Source organism: Ursus americanus, chromosome 22, assembly GCF_024610735.1.
Source record: "Ursus americanus isolate L20-20 chromosome 22, mUrsAme1.1.p, whole genome shotgun sequence".
In the NCBI taxonomy this organism is placed as follows: domain Eukaryota; kingdom Metazoa; phylum Chordata; class Mammalia; order Carnivora; family Ursidae; genus Ursus; species Ursus americanus.
This window is the reverse complement of record NC_142148.1, coordinates 51,367,480-51,389,228: the sequence shown is the minus strand read 5'-3', so window position 1 is coordinate 51,389,228 and position 21,749 is coordinate 51,367,480. Positions and strand designations below refer to the sequence as shown.

Sequence of the window (21,749 nt, the reverse complement as noted above, 5' to 3'; positions counted from 1 at the left end):
CCCCACCAGCCTTTTCTGCCGTCCACGCCCGACCAACTCCGCAGTCCAGGGCACAGGAGGGCTTCCAGGAGGCAGCGAGAGCCGGGGTCGCGCCAGGCCTAGGTCTCTCCTCGCCCTGTAGAGCCGGCCCGGGGCTCCCCAGAGCAGGTGACTTTCACGCCCTGGGCCCCGGGGGCTGGGCGCCCTCGCCTGCCACTTGGGGACGCCGCCCACTTCCCTCCGTTCCCCGGGAAGGGGGCTGCCGGTGGGGCGGGGCCAATGGGGCGAATGCGCGCGAACAGACACGGCGCACGCGCCAGGATCCGCGAGCCGGTAAGGAAATGACGACCTGGCGCGGGGCCCCGCGGCCGCCCCCACCGGACCCCGCGTGCCGCAGCCGGCCACGCCCCCATGGAGGCCCCGCCCCCACCGGACCCCGCGCGCCGCAGCCGGCCACGCCCCCATGGAGGCCCCGACCCCAGGAGGCCCCTCCCCCGGGGAGGTTCCGCTCCACCGACCGCTCATTGCGGGGACCCGGCGGCTGGCTGTGGGGCGCCTGGGTGCTGTGCAGGCGGCGCTGCGCGGGGCGCGGGGCTGGGGTCGGGGTCGGCGGCCCCAGGCGCCCGAGTGGGGTGCGCCCAGCGGGCCGCAGCAGCCAAGCAGCTATGGCGGAGGCCGCACCGCAGCATCTGGCGCTGTCCTCAGGGCTGTTGGAGTTGTGCCCGCTGCTGGGGCCCTCCCGGGACAGCCTCCGCGGCCCCGAGCAGGTAGGGGCCGGTGGGGAAACGGAGGCGGGGCGCGGCCGGGCGGCGGCTACGATCGGAGCGCGGGTCTGGCCCCGGCATCCCGGGCGTCTGCGGGGTGGGGGCGGTGCTCGGGGCTCCGGCCAGACCCCCCCTCCACCGCAGCCCGCCCGGTGCGGGGACCTTGGCTGTCCTGGCCGCGGAGGAGTCGCGGGGGTCTGCGGACTGGGGAGCCCTCGCCGGAGAAGAGCGGGGGCTCGGAGGACGCGCCTCCAGGTGCTCCGCCTTCGGCCGCTCCGGCTTCGGGAAGCACACCTGGGCAGGGTGAAGGCGGCTGATGGGGGGAGGCGGGGGTGCGCCGGGGCGCCTGGGGTTACGTCGTCGCGGAAGAAAGGATTTCATTCATTATCCCGGACTTACTGTCTCCTCGGTGGTGGGTGCTGTGCCAGGCACAGCATCGTGAGGTTTGGGGTTTTAGATGTAAGGGGCACTTTCAAATGTTCTGCATTTAGTCATTTTGCGATGAAACCTAACTGTTTTTCTCGCTTGCAGAAAAGGCTGCCTACTCCCCCCGCCCCCCCCCCGCCCGGGGCCCTTTTCTCTTTCTCTGTGTGCTAGCAGCCAGAGTGACAAACCCTTTTCCCGGAAAGCAGCAGTTTTGGACACTCATTCTCTGTGTTTCTTTACTGTGCCCCTGCTTTTTCTTGGTTGTGTAACCCAGGCTTTCTTTTGAATTGGTTTGTGGCCCTCTTTTTCTCTTGGTCCAGGATGTCCATATGACTCTATCTGTGGATTTTTCTCTGGTTAGTGGTGATGCCCAGAGTACTCCGAGATTCCGGCTCTACCGCCCAGTTACCTGGGCAAGTCCTCATCTCATTCTGGACAACAGCAGTGAGAGGCACAGGAAGGCACCCGAGTATTTAGGGGTGCAGCGGAAAGGGTTGAGGTCATCAGGAGAAGGTAGATATTGCTCAAATTAACTGGATAAATGTCTCTTAATGTCTTGGTAGTCTCCTTAGCTTTTTTTTTTTTTTTTAAGATTTATTGAGTGAGGGAGAGAGAGATAGAGCAGGAGAGGGGCTGGGGCAGAGGGAGAAGGAGAAGCAGACTCCCCGCTGAGCAGGGACCCAGGACCCCGGGATCATGACCTGAGCAGAAGGCAGATGCTTAACTGACTGAGCCACCCAGGCGACCTGTCTCCCTTAACTTCATACAGAGCCAACTTCGATGGTTTCTGCATTTCCCTCCTCCTTTCTTACTCCCCAAATCCCGGTGATGTCTGCATCCCCTTTGACCTCTGTCTCCTCTGACCCTCATCGACTGAGTTATCTCCCTGCCTCTAATTTGCCAATGGCATTGCCTCCTTTTTCTTCTGATAGGAAATGACCTGGTTTCAGTTGCTTCTTGGGTGATTTCGGCATGCATGTTGGTTGCCCCAGGGTGAGACGTGTCTCGAGAGCAGGGTGAATGGCACGGTGGTGCTTTCCTGCCCCAAACAGGCCACGGCTTTCCCAGGCAAGTGGCAGTTTGCTACTCTGCATTTTAGCTATTACCCTTTTTATCCTACACGCTGATTCTGTTAGGGGTTCAGCAAGAGGTGGAGCGCAAATATTTGGAGTAGGAAAAAGGCAGCCTTTCGGGACGGATCCAACTTCCTGGGCTGAGCCTCCTTTAAGGCCGATGTTGACGTTACAGTTACCTAAACATGTGACTTCACTTGGCCACTCTGCTGTTATAGCAGTTCTATTTCTAACGTCTGAGGCTTTTTTTATAACTCTGAAAATCACCATTTCTCTGTCGTTGACGCATTCCTGCTCGGTGACAGATGAAAACAAGCCTGGAGGTATGAGAAACATTCCACTTCCTGGTAGGGTAGTAAGGAGTCCTAACTTTCCATTTCATTTCTTAGATGGGTGGTGTTTTGTGAGGGTAGTGACAAAGACTTGGAGAATACGTCCACCCCATGGGAGGTTCTGGCTTGTACATCTCTCTCTACTCCGTGGTTGCCGTGGAGACGAGGCGTGGGGTGTGGAAGGATCCACCACTAACCCTCCGAGTGGGCCGAGAGCTCCGTGCCTCGAGTAGGTCACTGGCGTAATTCTTGGTGTGAAGGCAACATTGTAGCGGTTCTTGGTGGAGAGCGTCCAGGCTTTCGGCTTCTAGAGCAGCACTGTCCACCAGAACTTTCTGAGTGATGACGCCAGTGTTCCTCATCTGTGCCATCCGTGTGTCGGCCACTAGCCACACATGGCTACCAGGTGCTTGAGGCATCGCTAGTGCCACTGAGGAACTGGATTTTACACTTCATTGAATTTTAATTTCAATTTCAATAGCCACGTGGCTATTAACGGTGGTGGACAGCAAGTTCTAGAGCGCTAAACAAATCTGTTTTCTGTTTTATTTCACAGATTATGGCCCATCCTGTGTGAAGATCAGTGCCGCTCTATAATCTAACAGAAATAAATCTGTGGGGGCGCCTGGGTGGCTCAGTCATTAAGCGTGTGCCTTCGGCTCAGGGCGTGATCCCGGCGTTCTGGGATCGAGCCCCACATCAGGCTCCTCCGCTGGGAGCCTGCTTACTTCCTCTCCCACTCCCCCTGCTGTGTTCCCTCTCTCACGGGCTGTCTCTCTCTCTTTCAAATGAATAAATGAAATCTTAAAAAAAAAGAATAAGAAATAAATCTGTGATGCTATCAGTTAGGGTGTGTGTGTCTCACTTTTTAATTAGCTCTGGTTTTTTGGACTGAAATGGTTGTTCCCGGGGAGGGGTTAGTAAATCAGTGTGGGCGAGAGAAGAGCAGGAGTGACTGTCCCCAGGCTGTGAGAACAGACCTTGTCTCGCCCGTAGGGGAGGGGCCGTTGCAATGCTCTGGGATCCAGGACTGTGCGTTCAGGAACTTACTCTGATGACCCAGTCGGACACGTGCACGTATGTATGGCAGACACTGTTCACCGCTGCCTTTGCTCAGGTTGTGTGTGTGACGAAGAAGAGAGCACGCCAGCTGTCCCTCGGTAGGGCTGTTACTGCGTCGTCCCCGTGTGGCACCATACAGCTGTGACAGGGAATCAGCCACCCCATATGCTGAAGTGGAGAAAAAAGCTAGTGGAACCAGTAAAAGGAGATGATTGTATGTAGGGGGACAAATCATATTGATATATACGCACATAAGAAACGGGAAGGCTGTAATCTCCGCTGTGCATAGTATTACCCACCCTTTCGTGGAATTAGGGGGAAGGCCTTTCCTTTCTATTCTTATGTATTTTATTCTTCCTGTATTGTCGTTAGCTTTTAACATGAGACTGTATTGCTTATCCAACCAGAAAAGACGCAAGGACATACGTTCAGTGGAAAAACAGATGTGTGATGTATGGCCAAATGCCAAGTTGGCTGAATTTAGGCCATCTTACTTTAAGGGACTAGATAAATGGCGGGGCAAGAGGTAGTCTCCTGCCGTTAGCATGATGACCGCATTCCCTTCAGCATCCGGACTGCTGCGCTCTAAGAGGTCGCGGAGCGCGAGGATGTGAATGGATGAGCAACCTCCGCTGAGAGCCGTCGGCTGGCTGAATGTGGGGACGCAGAGAGACCACACAGTCCCCGGCCCAGCCCACCAACAGCTCTGAAGGTGATAGAGTACAACGTGGAAGGCATCAGTGCTCTAGGTGCTGAGCCAGGGCAGGGGGAGGCGGAAGGAGGTGCTCTAGGAGGTGAGGAGGGAGGAGGTGCAGGGGAGGTGGAAGGAGGTGCTGTAGGAGGTGAGGAGGGGAGGTGGAGGTGATGGAAGGAGGTGCTGTAGGAGGTGAGGAGGGGAGGTGGAGGTGATGGAAGGAGGTGCTGTAGGAGGTGAGGAGGGGAGGTGGAGGTGATGGAAGGAGGTGCTGTAGGAGGTGAGGAGGGAGGAGGTGAAGGGGAGGTGGAAGGAGGTGCTGAAGGAGGTGAGGAGGGGAGGTGGAGGTGGTGGAACGAGGTCCTGTAGGAGGTGACGAGGGAGGAGGTGCAGGGGAGGTGGAAGGAGGTGCTGTAGGTGGTGAGGAGGGGAGGTGGAGGTGATGGAAGGAGGTGCTGTAGGAGGTGAGGAGGTGAGGTGGAGGTGATGGAAGGAGGTGCTGTAGGAGGTGAGGACGAGAGGTGAAGGTGATGGAAGGAGGTGCTGTAGGAGATGAGGAGGGGAGGTGGAGGTGGTGGAAGAAGGTGAGGAGCCAGGGGCTTGATGGTCTAGAAGAGGCGCCTTGTCCTGGCTGCAGGTGAGGAAAGTCTCCCTCCAGTGGGGGTGGAGGGGGCATCCCTGGTGAAGAGGAGGAGCGGGGAGGGGGTGAGCACGAGTCCAGCGGAGTGGAGAGCAGGGAAAAAGCACAGCGTTGGACCATGGGTGCTTGTGTCTGGAGACCGAGAGGTTCAGCGGGGCACAGCTTTGGGGGCACCCTTGCTTTGGAAGCAGGCTGGCCTGCTGCTCAGGCGTACGATGCAGGTCGTCGTCCTGCCCTGTGACGTAGCACACGTGTGCCACATACATGGAATACGTGGTAATAACGGTAATGTATGGAAACAGATTCCATTTTCATGCTGGTGGAGGGACAGGGATGGTGTGTGAGGCTGGTTTGGATCCATCGAAGGGTCTGCAGGGGTAAAAAGCTGGTGCCAGTGGCAGGAGCCACCGCCCGTTGGGGCAGGTGATGAGGTCACATGTGTTCTGTTTTTTAAGATTTTTATTTATTTATTTATTTATTTATTTATTTATTTATTTATTTATTTATTTGAGAGAGAGTGAACACAGCGGGGAGGGGAGAGGCACAGAGGGAGAGGGAGAAGCAGGCTCCCCGCTGAGCAGGGAGCCGGACCTGGGGCTCCATCCCAGGACCCTGAGATCATGACCTGAGCCGAAGGCAGACGCTTCACCGACTGAGCCACCCAGGTGCCCCCCCTTTGTGAGAGTGGACAGTGCGGGTGGGGCGTCCTGGGCCGGGCGGGAGGAGGCGATGCCATTCTCATGGCAGAACCCTTGAAGGATTAGTTTGTGGAGTCTGTAGCTGCTCTAAGTCCCGGGGTGGGTGGCTGCTTGGTCTGCAGGTGCGCAGCTGGGCTGGCACTGGGGCTGCTTTCAGAGACCTTTCTGCGGTTGGTGGCTCCGAAGACCCGAGGGTCACTGTCTTTATCACAGGCAAGCATATGGGCGGAAGCTTGGGTTTTAGGGAAATCAGCAGGAGCTTAATTTTTGAAGCTGTGAGTTTAAGGGACCCGCCTTATGTCTGGAGGCAGCTGGGTGCGGTCTGGGACTGGCAAGAGGCCTGAGCTGGCAGTGGGACTCTGGGCGCCGTCCCTAGGTGAGGACACCATGTGAGTGTGGAGACTGCCAGCCAGGCGGGGCACTTGAGGAGGGGCAAGGAGTCAGCCCTGGGGGGGTCACAGCCTGGAAGGAGGGGTCTGCCGGGGCCCTACCCAGGAGCGTCAGGGCAGAGGGGAAGAGCAGAGGGGGGTTTGCAGGCAAGGGGCCGGCTCCACGCTGTGACCACCTGTGCCCAGTGCTCACCGATGTGATGTTTGACGTGAGGAAGGAGCGGACGTGCATACTTTCATAGTTAAGTAGGTCCGAACTGCTGGATGGTGATAAGGAAAGTTTTAGAAAGGTTTTATAGAACTCAAGACGTGGTTTCCTTTCATGCCTGATACACAAAGATGTAAACATTATCCAGTACTATGGATTTCCCATGTTTGGTCTTTGTTCCCACTGGTACTAAACTTTTTTCCAAATATAAAGAAATTATTGCCTGAATTTAAATTATACAGAATAAAAATAAGCTTTTTGAGTTTAGAGAGTGTATTTACTGATGGGAGTTCCTTGTATGAATCCTCTCAAGGGTAAGAGTTCCCCTTTGGCTCCACGATTCTTACTGAAACGGTGATGCTGGCTGTCCCTTCCCTGCCGGTGACAATTCCATTTCTCCTGGTGACAACGATGTCCTTCCTCATGCCCTCTCTGAGTCCCTCAGAGATCTTTGATTCCGCGCAGCCCACCCCACCCCGGCATCCTCCCACCTTCCCACATGCTTGCCACCCAGCGAATCCTGCCCCTGACTTCTGTTTCTCCACTAGCTTGGAGCTGACCTGCCCGTTTCTCTGTCACGGCCTGTTGACCTCTTCTGGGAGCTCGGGGAGCAGTCCGGCAACTGCCTCTGCGGAGTGGCCCGTCTCAGGCATCGTAGCTAGACAGAACGGAGGTCGGAGGCAGAGCCCATGCTCTTCATATTATCTGGGGGAAGACTGAAAAGACAAAAGGTTTTGTAAAAATCGGGTACCAAGTTAAAGTTCGAAAGTGTTCAGGCTGAATGACCCTGTTGTGTAGACCTGGGGTGACCGTTTGGTTGCTGGAGGAAGGGTGTGTCTCTTCTCTCTGAGGCCGGCAGTCCTTCTTCTCACCCCTCGGTCCGTGTCCCCAGGTCAGTGGCAACAGGACCACTGGCATGGGGCATGACGCCGGCACCCCATCTGTACTGGGCTGGACAGTATGCGGCCCCCCCCAACCTGGGAGGGAACTGGGGCCTCTGGTGTGGGGGCTGGGGTTGAGCCTTTGACCTGCGACCTTGCCCCCTTGAGAGGGAAGCTCAGGGATGCGGCGTTCGCTGCTGCAGTCCAAGCAGAGCTGGATGTGAACTGAGGTCTGCCTGTCAGTCCTGGGCTGGCAACTGCCGGGCTGTGTGCCCAGGGGCAGCCGGAGAGCCAGACCCTGTGCTGTGGGTGACTTGCCTGAACGCATGGCCTGATGGGTCCCTAAAAGCAGCTTCTTTGCCGTCCTTCCTGTCCTGGGCCACTGGTGGGTGAGGCCACACACACACGTGGGTGCGGAACCGGCACTCTGGCGGGTCGAAGGGGAACAGAGCGACAGTGGGTGCTTGGACAGAAGGCGCACAGCGGAGCAAGGGTAAGCGCTGTTGGCTTACTCGTATTACTCCCTTTAGGTGTCCCTGAAGCAGGGGGTCAGCAGCCCCTCTTCTCTCGATCTGGAGGTCCTGTCGGTTTTTGTGCCTCCTTTCGTCAGTAAGGATGACAGTCAGATGGCTGGCGCCCCCTCCGCGACTCTGAGCAAGACCAGAAGGCGCTCCTTCAGAAAGAAGAGGGACAAGCCCAAAACGGAGCCCTGGAAGGGCCTCCCTCCTGAAGACATTAGTGTCCCCAACGGTGTGGACCTGCTTGGCCTGCCTCAGCTCTGCTTCCCAGGTATCCCCCGCCCTGCTTTCCCAACTCCCCCATGGTGCTTTCTAGAAACCAAGTCAAGAAAGGGTGACAGACGGGGGGCTGGTTACCCCTGGCAGCCCCGAGGCCAAACTGCAGGTCTCAGTTCTCTTAATCTTGGGGGTTTGGGAGCTGAAGGACGTGCAGCCCAATAGTGCAGCCCCCATGTTTTGGAGAGCGAATCCCAGACGAAGGGCTGTCGGGATCGCCAGCACGGTTGGTAGAGGTGCTTTCCAAGGATTTTCACTTCTGATTGACAGGCCCGTCTTCCAGAGGTCCGGCCGGTGGGTCAGGATGAGTCCAGTTAGCCTGCAGCATCTCCCCCCAGAGTGCACTTCCGCCGGGCTCTCTGGCCCCTGTTTTCTGGGGACCCCGGGGCCTGTAGCCCGGGCTCACATGCTTTCCCCACCTGGCCTGTTCCCGGCAGTGGGTGGCCCTCATGTTTTCCACTGGTCTTTGAGAAACGCTGAGTGGCTGGTGTAGAAGACTCAGACTAGGGACTTCCCGTCCGTCATTCCCTGTCTGGGAGGTTCCATCGGGAATGGCTGCTGTCTCCCGGTCTCAGGGATTACAACCCGGGGACAGCTAGGACAACCCCTGCACCTGCCATGCTCAGAAATGGTCGCCTCCCCCAGGCACACCCCAGAGGGTTTGTCTGCGGTTGTTCTTATGTTCCTTCGCTAAATTCTGCAGAGCACAGAGGGTGGCTGAGAAATGGGCACCCACGGAGGGACGGAGGGGGCCACGGCTGGCTGGCGGCCCGACCCCCCAAGTGCCACAGCTGGCAGGGCGAGGACAGGTTCTGTAGGCCGCAAAGTGGGCTCACGGAGAGCCCAGCCTCGGAGGTGGATGCCACGGGGCCGTGCCGAGATTTCCTCTTCTTTCTCTACCCGCAGGGGGCGTGTACGTGGCCTCCGAACCGAAGGAGGACTGTGTCCACTTCCTGGTGCTGACCGATGTCTGTGGGAACAGAAGTATGCCGTGGTTGCCCAGTACTCCCGACCCCTGCACATACGTGACTGCCGTGAATTCCCTCTGAAATCTGCTGGTGTTTATTTTTGCTGAAACACGCTTCCCGCAATCACCACGATTGTAATCATTTTAGCGTGTGTGGGTCAGTGGCACTAAATACACTCCCGCTGGCGGGCAGCCCCTGCCACGCCTGGTTGCAAAAGACATTCATCACCCCGGAAGTCCCACCCCCGGCCCCCGGCCCCCGTTCTGCCCACATGGGTTTGCCTGCTTCGGACACCTGGTGTCAGTGGACTCAGGCTGCATGTGGCTTCTGTGTCTGGCTTCGTGCACTCAGTGAATGGGGTCAGAGTTCATCCACGTTGGGGCAGCAGCACCTCTGTCCTTACGGCCGAGTCCTACCGCCCAGTGTATGTGAGCCACAGCTTGTTTCCCACATGTCCGTGGAGGGACATTTGTGTTCTTGTATGTGGGGTGACAGCTTTGGGCCTCCAGAGCATGACTTGGCCCTCCCCCGCCCGGCAGGGCCACGAGTGCGAGCCAGCCGGCCCCTGGAGGTCGCAGGGGCCGCCGTGCACCTGAAGAGGCGGGGTGACCCACGGCCTGTGTCCAGAGGGTTTCCAGAAGCAGCAGTGCTTTACCCTGGGGAAGTCCAGGAATCCCACACCGAGGGGGCGGTGGCTGCCCGGTTGTTCCTCCCCACTCTGCCATCAGAGGCTGGGCCAGGTGTGCTGGGAGAATTATCCCTAAGTGTCATGGCATAAGGCTCAACTCGATGGGCTCTGTCCCTTCACGCCTGTGGATGTGCCTCGGAAACCTGTGGGAGTCCAGCATTCTGCTGATGTCTGAGTGCGCGACCTCCGTGTCTGGACTAGGCGTCCCCTGGACCCCTGGACTAGGGTGGGCAGTGGGCAGCGCGGGGAGGCCACCCCTCATGGCCGTGTGTGCGGGCTGCTGGGCCTGCGGCGTTGGCGGCCTGCCTGCTTGCCTGGGTTAGGTAGGGGTGGGAGACGAGCCGGGGGCCGAGTTCCTGCCCCTCCCTGGCCAGCGCTTCCGGCAGAGACAGGATGGGAGGCTGGATTATTCAGGAAGGTGCTTGGGAGCCTGTCTGTGAAGTGATCGCTATGAGAAGTACATGTTATTTCTCTTATCCTTAAATACATTTTAAAAAGGTCACAGCCTCTGCTTTGCCTGTGACTCCCCCACTACACCTGGCTGCTGGGGTGTGCGTGACCCCTCGCCCATCCTCTCAGTGCCTGCGTGGTTTCGGGGTGACTCTGGGCCCTACATGCTGGCCTCCCCACCTCCCCTCGTGCCCAGTGACCAGCCACGCCCTGTCCTGCGCTCCTGTCTTTCCGTGGACTGCACGCGCAGCCCCGCCCGGAGTGCAGACGGCACTGTGGTCCTCATATGCCAGCTGCCCGTGTGCTCAGCCCGGTGCCGACGACCCTCCTGCACAGTCGTTCATTTAATCCACAGCGAAGGGGGCTGGGAACTCTCAGCATCATCCCCATTTTACCGCTGAGGGAGCAGGCAGTCGCACAGGGAGGTGAGGGGACTTGCCTGGGGGCCCAGCACACTGACTTGAGGGCCTTGGTTCAATGTTGGTGGGTAGACGAATGGCGTGCCCACTGCTTGCCGGGCTCTCCCCCTGTCTTGCAAGACCCTCGCGTTCACACCATCCCCAGGTGGAGCTGTTATCACGGTCCGCCGTCCCTACTGAAAAACCCCAAACAACCCTCCACGGGGGCCAGACTGTGGCCCTCAGTGATGCGCCACTCGTAAGCTCTGCAGTGGTCTGTGCCTTCTGGAATCTCGGTGCCGGTACTTTTCTCCAGCTGAGAACCCCCCCTCTCCCCCACCGACACACACATATATGGCCCAGTGCTGGAGGTTTTTTCCTGTGTAAGCAGAGCCCATGGCCCCTTCTGTGTCTTACTGTGTTCTCACTGTGTTCCCATCTGGGGTTGGGACGTGTCATTGTCTCTGCCACCTCAGCACATCACACACTGGGGGAGGGGGGCATCTGCGAGGACTGGGACTCCCAGTGACACAGGGGGGGCATCCACGCTGACTGGGACTTGCGGTGACACCGGAGGGGGCGCCAGCCGGGTGGCGGGGGAGCAGGATGCTGTCTGGGCCCCTGCCCTCTCGCTTCTGTCTGCAGAGGCCCACACTGCTGAGGATAGAAGCTGGGACCAGCTGGATCGGAGGGTGACACGGGCCTGTTGCCTTCTCTCCAGGACGAGTCGTGTTTCTACAACGGCAAGGCGCACTGGGAGCCATCCTGGCCGACCGCGGGCGTGGCTGGCTGCTTCGGACCGTTCTCGGTGTGCGTGGTCTCCAAGCTCCCCTACTACAACGCCCTCAAGGACTGCCTGTCCTGGTGAGCCCGTGCGGTGCCCGCGTGTCTGCGAGGCCACGCCTGGCGCTGGCGGTGGTGGGAGGGCTCTGGTTTGGTGACGGGAGCTCCCGTGAAGGCCCAGAGGCTTCCCGAGGCGGTAGCCTGTGGGGAAGGTCTGCCAGACAAGGGAAGATGAAACCAAACTGTGGGAAGTAAAATTAGTATGGAGGATTTTATGTTGTTTGGTTTTTTAAAAAAGACGTCCATCAGAAATAGCTCTTCTCCTGTTATCTGAGAAAATCAGGCTGCCGCTGCTGTCAGTCCTGTTAAGTTCATGACAGTTAACGAATTATCTTTTCTTGGGGTGGAATCTTGAAGTGCCTTAATGCTGATGATATTGAGTAGAAAGCCTGAGGACGTAGAGAAGTTTTGAAAACTCTAGAGAGAATCGCGTCGGGCGCACTTGCCGCCTGTCGTCGGGGGATGATTGTGGCGTGTGGACACGGTCCATCCCCCGGCCACACGCGCCCTGGCCGCCTGGTTTTCGTTCTCACCAAGTTCTAGTCTTGGAATTCTCAGTGGTTTGGTTAACGACAGAGGCGGCCAACGGAGGTTTGCCTTAATGCTGTAATACCCACCCTCCACCCCTGGCAAGTCGCAGACTTCTGGAAAGACCATCATTTTGGTTCTCACACTGTGGTCAGAGGGACGAGCAGGAATCCTTCCTGACCAAACTCACCACCTTCGGAGCTCAAGTTCCAGCACCTTAATGTTTTAGTTTTCAAAATGTGGCTGGTGTTTGCCCATAGTTTGGGTCTAGCCCGCGTTTTATTGCCCCCGACACAGAACAGAGCGCTCGCCGGGTCTCCCTCCGGGACTGCGTGCTCAGTAGGGCATGTCTGCCCGGGCGTGGGCAGTGATAGGATGATAAATTAGGACAGGGTCCCTTTTCGTTAATTAACTGGTAATCTTCAGCACCTGAGGGTAGGTGGCTTGTGCACCCATCTCGTTTCCTCTTCTGTGAATTGGGGGTGGTGTTGCCACCCTTTCTCGAACGGAACGGGTTCGGGCCTGCGGGGAGGACAGCACCTGCTTCACTTTCTCGGCCTTTGTACGCGTGATCATTCACGTGTGACTGGCAACAAATACCATCCTGCTAGACGTTAATGCAAAGGAACATTTAACTCGAAAAACGTGTTCAGTTTCCCTGCTCCTCGAGTTTTCTGTCTCCTGATGGTCGTTGCTAAATGACCCGAACTAGAAAACAGAAAAACAGATGACAGAAATGCAAAAGGCAGTTTATAAATACAGATTTATAGATTTTTAAAATCTGTTTTTCTGCTATAATGGTGGCGTGTAAACTAGGCCTCTGTGTGGACAGAAATTGGGAGAGAATGCTTAGTTGTATTTGGGGAATTAGATTATGGAGAGTCTGGTTTTTTTTTTTTTAACTCGATACTATTCTTTGACAATAATTAAAATATGGAAGAATATTGAATTATCTCCATTTCCTGACACTAACTTCAGGAAGAGCTATTATTATTTTTAAAGATTTATTCATTTATTATTTTTAGAGAGAGAGAGAGCAGGGAGGAGGGACAGAGGGAGAGAGAGAGAGAATCCCAAGCAGGATCCATGCTGAGTGCAGAGCCTGACACGGGCTTGATCTCATGACCCTAAGATTGCGACCTGAGCTCCAATCAAGAGTCAGATGCTTAACCGACTGCGCCACCTAGGCGCCCTGACTGACCCCAGGCGGACTTATGATTTGTTACTTAAAGTAACAGCGTAAGCGCTTGGCTTGCGGGACACGCGTGGGCCCTGCTGTGGCCCTGCTGTGGCGAGTGAGGCCGGGGACCGCCCCAGGGCACAGAGGTGGGGTTTCCAGGGCAGTTGGCTGAATTTTGCCTAATGTAGACACCATGTCACCACCACTGCCATTAAGACAGAGAACATTTTCACCACGCCCCAAAGTTCCCTTACACCCTGTGGTCACTTCCCAGCCGCCTGCCCCCAGGCACCTGCTGGTCCGTCATGCGTTTCAGTCACTTGCCGCTGTGCCTTGAACAACGCGGTTTGAACTGTGCGCGTCCACGTACACCTGGATTTTTTTCAACAAATACAGTACAGTCCTATATATGTATTTTCTCTTCCTCAGGATTTTCTTAAAAACATTTCCTCTTTTCTAGCTTACTTTATTCTAAGAATACAGGATATAATGCATATTACATGCAGAATACCTGTTAATCGATCGTTCGTGTCGTCGGTAAGGCTTTAGGTCAGCAGCGGGCTATCAGCAATTAAGTTTTTTGGGGGTTGAGAAGTTCTATGCAGGTTTTCAACTGCGTGGGGGAGAGCACCTTTAACCCCTCACATTGTTCAAGGGCCAACCGTACTTCAAAAGTCAGAATGCATTTGGGAAACAAACGTGGCCAAGCACTTTCCTTTGAGATGTTTACTCGCTGCTGAAGTATGACCCAGACAGAAAATTGCATGAATTCCAGCTGTGTAACCAGCACTCACAGCAAGAAACAGAACATGACCAGCCCCCATCCCCCCACGCTCCACCTCTCCTGTGCCCCCCTGCAGGCAGGTCCTGACCCTGGGCAGCCTCACCTTGCTGTCTGAGGCCTAGGGTTGTCGTCAGTGTCCTCCCGCCACCTCCCCCGCCCCCAGCCTGGAAGGCCCTGGGGCTGCCGACACTGGCAGACAGGTCAGCGCTGATTAGAAATGCTAAGATGTCCTCCAGTCCCCTTCATGTCACTGCAATGTTGTGTAATCGTTCTTTCTGATGGCTGAGTAATATTCCATTGTGACGGGTAGTAAGGAGGGCACGTATTGCATGGAGCACTGGGTGTTACACGCAAGTAATGAATCATGGAACTTTACATCAAAAACTAAGGATATACTGTATGGTGACTAACATAATAAAAAATTATAAAAAAAGAAATGCTAAGATGACAATTGGATACTCATACTTATTTTGTGATTTGATTTTTTTTTATTTTAGTTTATTGACTCATCTGAAGCTCTGTAAAGATTTTGAAGTTGACAATCACATAAAAGATTTTGCTGCAAAACTGTCTTTGACACCTAGCCCGCCGCCTGGACCGCTTCATTTGGTCATTAAATCTGGAATTTTGTCTTTTCTTTATGAATAGTAAAAGTCCTATGTCGACGATGGGTTTAATGTTTTAAACTGTTTCTTACGTTCCAGGGTGTTTAAATTACGCTTCTCAGGTTCCTTACAGAATCATCTATTTACGCTGTTTCTAGAGATGCGTTTGCCGGGCGGCCCGTGATACGTGGTGTGGAGCTGGTGATGGGCCCCCTTAGTGCTTAACACACCGGCTCATTTGGTTTATTTGTCTGGAATATTGGGTATTGTATTAAACTGATTCATGTTTTCTCCTGTCCGGGGTGATTAATGAAAAGTACCTGGCTTCCTATTTTTTGGTTTTTCCCAGTGCCACCGTGTTGTTGAATAAGTGGCCAAGCGTTTCCGTGGGTCTGGGTTCCCTGGCACGCTCGTCCTGAGATGTTGTTGGCTCTTTCACCACTTGAGGGTTTCGGGCTAAGGACAGTTGCAGAAAGGCAGCCCACGTTCCCCCTTTGCCGAGTAATGGGCCAAGACGGCTGAGCTGTGATGACACCTGTCTGGCCTGGCATCTTCCAGACTGACGCAACCACCGGGCATTTCCTCGTTCTCAAACAAGCACCTGCCAGATTAGTGTCTGGAAGAAAGTCATAGATGTCGACTCTGCTTCACTCAGTCCTTTCTGGAAGCTTAGACATAGAGATCTCGGTTCTCTACGTATTGATTATTATTCACAGTTGAAAAATTAATTTTATTTCGCAGGAGACATGTGATCATGAACTTAAAATGTATATTTTTAATATCACACTACAGTGTGTGGGATGGGGGAGGGAACCCTGCCAGATGCATTCCAGGCCCAGAGACAGAGCAAGTTGCCCCAGGACCTTGGTTCCGCTCCCAGAAACCTTTGTAGGGACGTTTATTGGGTTCTTGTTTTGTGCAAGGCTCTCATCTTTATTATGTGGATAATTGGTATTTTTTTATGGTTCAGTGAAGTCATCAAAGTTTCTGTTCTTGCTCTAATCACTCAACAAGTGTTCCCTGAGGACCGGCTAAGCAGTGAACAAAGCCGAGTTCAGGGCAGTTTGAGGGTTAACCGTATGTACTATGTTCCGCCTTTGAGCATGAGTAATGCACGAACCGCGCCCATACCCATCTTCTGTACCTCGGAGTCTTGGATGAGCTCACATTTGGTTCTCCGACTTTTACCACCCCCGTGAGAAAGTTTCCTGGGGGTCGTTCTTGATGCCTCTTCTCTTCACCCCTGCATTCCATCCATGGCTCATCCCTGACCGGCCAGCTCCCGGCGTTTGCCTCTAGTTGGCCACGGCCACCACCCCACGCAGGGCCACTGGGTCCCACCTGCGTGACTTGGGGAGCCATTGGTCTGGCCACGTCCATTCTTGACCCTTCATTCAGTTCATCCTTTGCATAGTGGCTGCAGGGCCACTGGGTCCCACCTGCGTGACTTGGGGAGCCATTGGTCTGGTCATGTCCATTCTTGACCCTTCATTCAGTTCATCCTTTGCATAGTGGCTGCAGGGACTGTTAACATCTATCCATTGGACTCTCCTCTTGTGCGTAAAACCCCACAATGGCTTCTCGCTGCGTAGCTGCCGCAGTCCTGCATCCCTAGCCCCTGTATCAGTGTCCTGCTCTGTCTCATGTCCTCACTCCCTTGCTGACTGTTGTCCAGCCACACTGGATTTCCCTCAGTCCCTCGCAGGTGCTGCCCCCAGGCCCTTGCATATGCTGTTCCTGGAAGTCAGGTTCTTCGGGACGGCCTCTGTGCGACCTCCCACCCGTCTCTCTGTGCCCTGCTCCCTTCCTGCAGAGCCCAGCATGGTCTGCAGTTAGGGCCCGCACACGTGTGTGTTTTGTTCAATGTCCATCTTCTCCATCGGCCTCCAAGCTGCATGAGGAAAAGGCCCTGTTCAGAGCTGCGTTTGCGACGCTGTTACCATGCCTGCTGCTCCCACAGCTGTCGAGTGAATGAATGAACGGATGGGTCGTGTTTCGGCGTTAGCCTGTCCTGTTCACAGAGCAGGGCCTGCGTCTTGGTTCTTGCGCATTTGTCCGAATGAGCCGAGTCTGGCTCAGACTAGCCGCTGTGATCCCCCTCGTGCGGCCTCACCAGCTCTGGGGTCCTCATTGATACGTGGCCCTGACCCATCTTTGGGAGTGTTGAACCACTGTGGCTGTTCCTTGTTTTGGAAAAACCCAAGGCCAAGGTTCTTCTCTAACCCCGGAGCCGATTCAGCATGGAATTCCAGAACCCACTACAAGCAAACATTGATGGAGATGCTGTGTAGCTAGTGGTCAGGAGCTGTGGTTCCTGTGAATCAAGCGTGTGGGCGCCGGGTGGGGCATCTCCTGTCTGCGTCAGGGGCGGTGGCGCCCAGCCTCCACCAGGCCTGGCTCGGTGCCCTTTCGCGGACGGCGCCTGGACCACCGGCCCGAGAGCAGCAGACACCCCGCGTCCCTGGGCCCGCTCTGCCGCTTCTCTGCCCACCAGCGGGTCTGATTTTACGTGCTTTCAGAGCACGGCCAAGTCGCTGGGTGTGCACGTGAAATGCGCCTTTTCCGTCTCACTCTACCGGACTCACTTCCTGTGTTGCTTTGTGCGTGGATCCTATTGTCTGCGTGGGGCTACAGTCAAAGCTGAACTTTGGAAAGTGTTTCCCCGAAATCTCTCTCCCTCCTCAGTCTCTTCACCTGAGAGGTGGGGTGGACAGCAGAGCCCAGCTCAGAGGGTGTGGGTCTCACGCACGTGAGGTTGCTGGCATCCCGGGGGCCCAACAGCGTCCCTGGTAGAATGACTGGTGTTTGTATTAGTTTCTACCTGTAGTTGGGAAGCTGGTCGATATGTTTATTTTTTGAAATATTGAGGGGAATTTTTCATATAAACTTTACAATGATTCATAGTTCATCACCGCTGGGAGCATGTAACTCTGCTCTACCGTGTTTTGTTTTAAATAAAAAGGATGTTACTGTCCACACAGCGCGTCCGCCTTGATTCTGATGTGTCTTGCTTCTGTGGGCCAGTGGGTGACAAGACGGTGCCGTCGGGGAGCCCTTGCAGAAAGAAGGCTTCTCCTGCCCTCAGGTTCTTTGCACAAGCGTTCACGCAGAGCCGTGGTGATGCAGGTGTGAGCACGTGTGGAAGGCGAACATTTGTTCTCCAGCCAGTGCTCCGCATCTCTCCGTGTGTCCTCCTTCCACACTTTTCCTGACGGGAGCTTCTCTGTGCTCAGATTCGAATCTTCTCTGTGCTTGTGGCCCGGTGCTCCTCACACTTGGGTCACTCCGTTCTGCTGGTCCCCAGGGCTCCAGGGACGCTCCTGGGTGCCCCCCAAAAGGCTGACACCCACGGTCAGGAACGAACTTGCCAATGAGCTGGAAGGCTTCTCGGTGGAGGGGCCCCTACCGTCCCCCTCCATCTACCGCGTCCTTTTACACAGAAGGGGCATTCTGCAGATACTGAATTTGAATCAAAGTGTAATTTTGAGATACCATCATTGAGAAAAATAAAGTCTTTCTCAGCGATTTCTTAAAGTGCACGTCTTTAAAGAGCTTTGACAATTACGTTGAAAATACTAAGAGAATTTGTAATATGCAGTAAGTGTTCTAAGAGTAACCCGATCGTGTTTGACTTAGAACCTGTGCTGATCGGGACAGATGTCCAGGTGTCAGTTTATCTTTGCCGATGGGCAGTCTGCTAATGAAGTAAAGAGTTTAGGGAAGTTTGGCCGAAAAAGACATTCAGTACTTGATTCACGTCTGAGCCTTGCTCAGCAATTCTGTGTGTCTCTGGACTGTTTGGTTCTGTGACATATACGGGGATAGCGTGAGTCTTCAAACACGTATCCTAGGTCAGACACCCTCGGTGCCAGAACGGAGAGTCTCAGTGCATTTTGGCCTCTGCTGGGAGCGGCTCTCTGAACTAATTACGGAACTTGGTCGTCACAGATATTTAACATGAAGCCACTACAGATCGTGTTTCCCTCCCGCGTGGACCCTGAGAGCCCGGTCATCGACTTGGACCTTCACCTGCCCTTGCTGTGCTTCAGGCTCGAGAAAGTGCGGCAGGTAAGCGTCCCTCCGGACCTGGGGAGTCCGTGCTGGTTGGCTTGGTGGGGCATCTAAGCTGTCATCGTCTGGAGGGTGATTCCAGGGCACGTGTGTTCCAGAACATTCCAGAATGTTCCAAATGTTCCACAACACACTGGGAATAGTTGCTTTTTGGCTTCAAGCAGACATTCAGGACTGTGCACACCATTTACAAGCAGTGCTTTTGGGGGTTAAAGGGGCTTTCGTTTTGGCAAACAGCAGGGAAACCGGGTGAGACCTAGGCTCCACGTGGTTTTGGTGGCGCATTCACACGCATGTTCAGTGCATGGCGCGTGGTCAGAGGTGTGTACACGGTGTCGTTGATCTCCCCCAGATCCTAACGTGCCTCCTCATGGAGCAGCGGATGGTGTTCTTCTCCTCCAGCTGGGCGCTGCTACCGCTGGTCGCCGAGTGCTTCCTGGCCTACCTGCACCCCCTGCAGTGGCAGCACACGTTCGTGCCCGTCTTGTCGCGCCAGATGCTAGACTTCGTCATGGCACCGACGTCCTTCCTCATGGGCTGCCACCTCGACTACTTTGAAGAAGTCAGCAAGGTTAGGCCTTGGCCATTTGCTGTAGAATGTCAGATCCTTGTGACCCCTGTGGGGACTGGCGGAGAGGGGCTTCCAAAGGGCCCTGCAGGGAGGGCCACGTGCCCTGGCCACAGGGAGAGGGTGGGCACTCCTGTCCCTGGGGCTCGTGCTCTGGGCTCCACGCACGCGGGGTGCTGTTGCGCGTCTGCACCATCCTCCTGCAGTCCTCCGGGTGTTTTCGAGGCTGGGGGGTTCTGGGCGCCGGGACCCCGTGTCACGTGCCAGTTCCCTTAAATTCCCGGGGCTCCAGCGAGGAGAGTGTGGGTGTCGGCACTGATGGAGCCTGCTAACCGGCCTGGCCGTGGCTGCTTTCTAGTTTTGTGGCCTTGAGTGAGGTGCCAGCCCTTACTGAGCCTCAGCCTCCTTGGCTCTAAAGTGGGCATGTCCTCCTGGGCCGGGCTCTGTGTGGGGACCACCCCGCACCCGCCAGCACAGGGGAAGGGCTTGGCAGACCCCAGCAGCCAGTGTCCCGGTCCAGATCTTGTGTTTCTCTGGTTAAGCTTCTGTTGTTCAGTAATGCTGTGGACCATCCTACTGGAAGACGCCCCGTCTATGGATTTCCCTCCTCCTCCTCCTTCCTCTCTCCCCGCTTTTGTTTTTGAGGCAATCCGCTGGCTCCCAAGAAAGCCAGCTGGCCTCCCCAAGCTCCCAACCTCCCTGTACGCTCTGGCCTCCAGCCCCTCCGTCTCTCCGAGACCCCCGAATCCACCAACCTCCCCATCTTTCACGAAGCCCCCCAGGCCTTCTCATGTCCCCCAAACCTCCCCGTTTACCCGAGCCCTCAGCCTCCCCTCGTCCCCTGGCCTGCCGGAGCCCGCCGACCTCCCCACAAGTCCGTCCTCCACCCATCCCCGTTCTCCCAGAACCCGCCCCCTCGTCCCCCTTCCCTGGCCTCTCGTGTCCCCACGCCGGCCTCCCCACATCCCCGTCCTCCCGGAGACCGCCAGTCCGCCCCACATCTCCCGACCGGCCCGCGCCCCGGTCCTCCCCACAGCGCCGTCCTCCCCGGGCCCCTCCCTCGTCCTCCCCACTTCTCCGGCCTCCCCACATCCTCGGCCTCCCGAGCCCCGCGCGGGAGGGGCCCGTCTCCGCCACATCCGCCCTGCGGACCGGTTCGTTGGCCCCGCTCGGCCCTGCCAACCCCCAGCTCCAGGAGCCGGCCCGCCCGCCCGCGTCCCGGCCCCCTCCCCAGCCCCGCACTCACATGTACCGCGCGGGGCGCCGGGAGGCGAGGGCAGACCACTGCGAGGCGGCGCCGCGAACCGACGGGCGGCGCTCCCTCCCACGCCTCACGCCCCAGGCGCACAGCCGTCCCGGCCCGGCGGCGGCAGCGGTGGCAGCGGGCTTGCACCCTCGGGGCCGTGCTGCGTCCGTCGGCGCGGGCCGCGCGTGCGCGGCGACCGGCTGAGCCGGGCTTCACCGCCAAGGCGCGCGCCGGGCCGAGTCCCCGCACCGATCTTTGCCCCCCCGCTGGGAGGACCGGGCATGCGCCCCGCGGCCCGCGCATGCCCTGCACGCCACGGGGCTCCGCTTCCGAGACCGCGCCGGACAGTCGCGCCGGGAATTCAGGACGGCAAGGGACTGAGCGCGCATGTGGTGGCCGAGTCCGGGAAAGCCTCGGCGGGGGCCGGGAGGGGCGGCCCGCCGAGCTGAGGTCCCGGGGCTCCCACCGGCGGCACTCTGGGCCGGCGGGGCTGGACCGACCTCGGGGAAGCCCTCCCACCCGCTGCCCTGCCCCCCGCAGCCCGGACGCGGCCCCTTTGCAGGGCCGCCCTAGCCCGCCGCCCTGCAGCCCAGCCCCAGGGCCGGAACCCGCGCAGTCGAGCCCCGCAGTGGGCCGGGGCCTGGCCCGAGTCCTCGCGCGTGTCTTCGCCAGGCTTCCTGCCCACCCCGAGGAGTTAGGTGTCCCGGGCCCCTCTGCACACACGAGAGTGAGGCTCAGGGGTGTGTTCCGTGGCATCACAGCTAATGCTGGGCTGTACTTAGATTGGATCCTGGAAGACGGCCTGAAAGAGGCTGTGGGAGGTGGCTGGAGGTAGACAGATGTGGGGCCTGCGTGCTGGTCTCAGGGCTGGAGACAGAAGAGGAGGACCCCGGGGATCTGGGAGTCACCAGGCCTAGGGCAGCTGAGCAGACCCAGGACGCCGAGTGGAAGGGGCAAAAATGCACTCGTCCAGGGGCTTCTTCAGGCATCCTTAGGAGCCTGGCCTTTGTTCTTTAGGCCGCAGGCAGCCTGGGGAGGGTTTCAAGCAGGAAGTAATATCTGATTTGTGTTCTTTAAAAAAAAAAAAATGACAACCTTGCGGTAGGAAATGAAACCAGAGGCAGGGCAACTTTCATCTTTATGGTGTCACTTTGATCCTCACCACAAGCCAGGAGGCAGGTTAGGGCCACACTCCTTTTCAAAGGTGAACTCCTGAAGCCCAAAAAGGTAACCCACCGTTCTGTCCTCAGAAGCTATCATTTGACTCTAGTTGTAACAGAAGCAGGTAAAATAAAACAATTTTGCGTAGCAAGAGTTTTACTATATATGTTTTTGTTGTTCTTTAATGAAATGTGTTATGGTTATTTGTAGAATTTTTTTAACTCCATCCAAGTTTGCAAGGAAGTGTGTCTCTGAATGTGAGCCCCAGGGCCTTGGTCCCCAGAGTTTGCTCCACCTGGAACTCTCCTCCCTCTGGAGC

The 21,749-nt window shown here is 56.6% G+C and overlaps 1 protein-coding gene and 2 long non-coding RNA genes across 3 annotated transcripts; 2 read left to right on the top strand and 1 right to left on the bottom strand.

Annotated features, from left to right (window-relative positions):
* The first annotated feature begins 318 nt into the window (after positions 1 to 318).
* On the top strand, positions 319 to 3,418 carry LOC148108144 (uncharacterized). Its single transcript, XR_015721139.1, has 2 exons — positions 319 to 746; positions 3,131 to 3,418. It is a non-coding gene; the product is annotated as an uncharacterized LOC148108144 (long non-coding RNA).
* A 1,758-nt stretch (positions 3,419 to 5,176) lies between these two features.
* On the bottom strand, positions 5,177 to 20,532 carry LOC148108142 (uncharacterized). The gene is made up of 3 exons (XR_015721140.1): positions 20,270 to 20,532; positions 6,826 to 6,981; positions 5,177 to 6,317 (listed from the first exon to the last, which is right to left on the bottom strand). It is a non-coding gene; the product is annotated as an uncharacterized LOC148108142 (long non-coding RNA).
* Positions 11,120 to 20,252, top strand: LOC148108143 (DENN domain-containing protein 3-like). The gene is made up of 4 exons (XM_087853857.1): positions 11,120 to 11,308; positions 14,277 to 14,388; positions 18,333 to 18,452; positions 18,808 to 20,252. The coding sequence occupies exons 3-4, from the start codon at positions 18,342 to 18,344 to the stop codon at positions 19,297 to 19,299; spliced, it is 603 nt and encodes a 200-aa protein (XP_087709983.1). The 5' UTR covers positions 11,120 to 11,308; positions 14,277 to 14,388; positions 18,333 to 18,341; the 3' UTR covers positions 19,300 to 20,252.
* Positions 20,533 to 21,749: the final 1,217 nt, after the last annotated feature.

Coding starts and splice junctions, on each gene's coding strand:
- LOC148108143 (XM_087853857.1), top strand. CDS start 18,342: ATGAAGCCACTACAGATCGTGTTTCCCTCCCGCGTGGACCCTGAGAGC. Junction 18,453..18,807: donor GGCTCGAGAAAGTGCGGCAG/GTAAGCGTCCCT, acceptor GATCTCCCCCAG/ATCCTAACGTGCCTCCTCAT.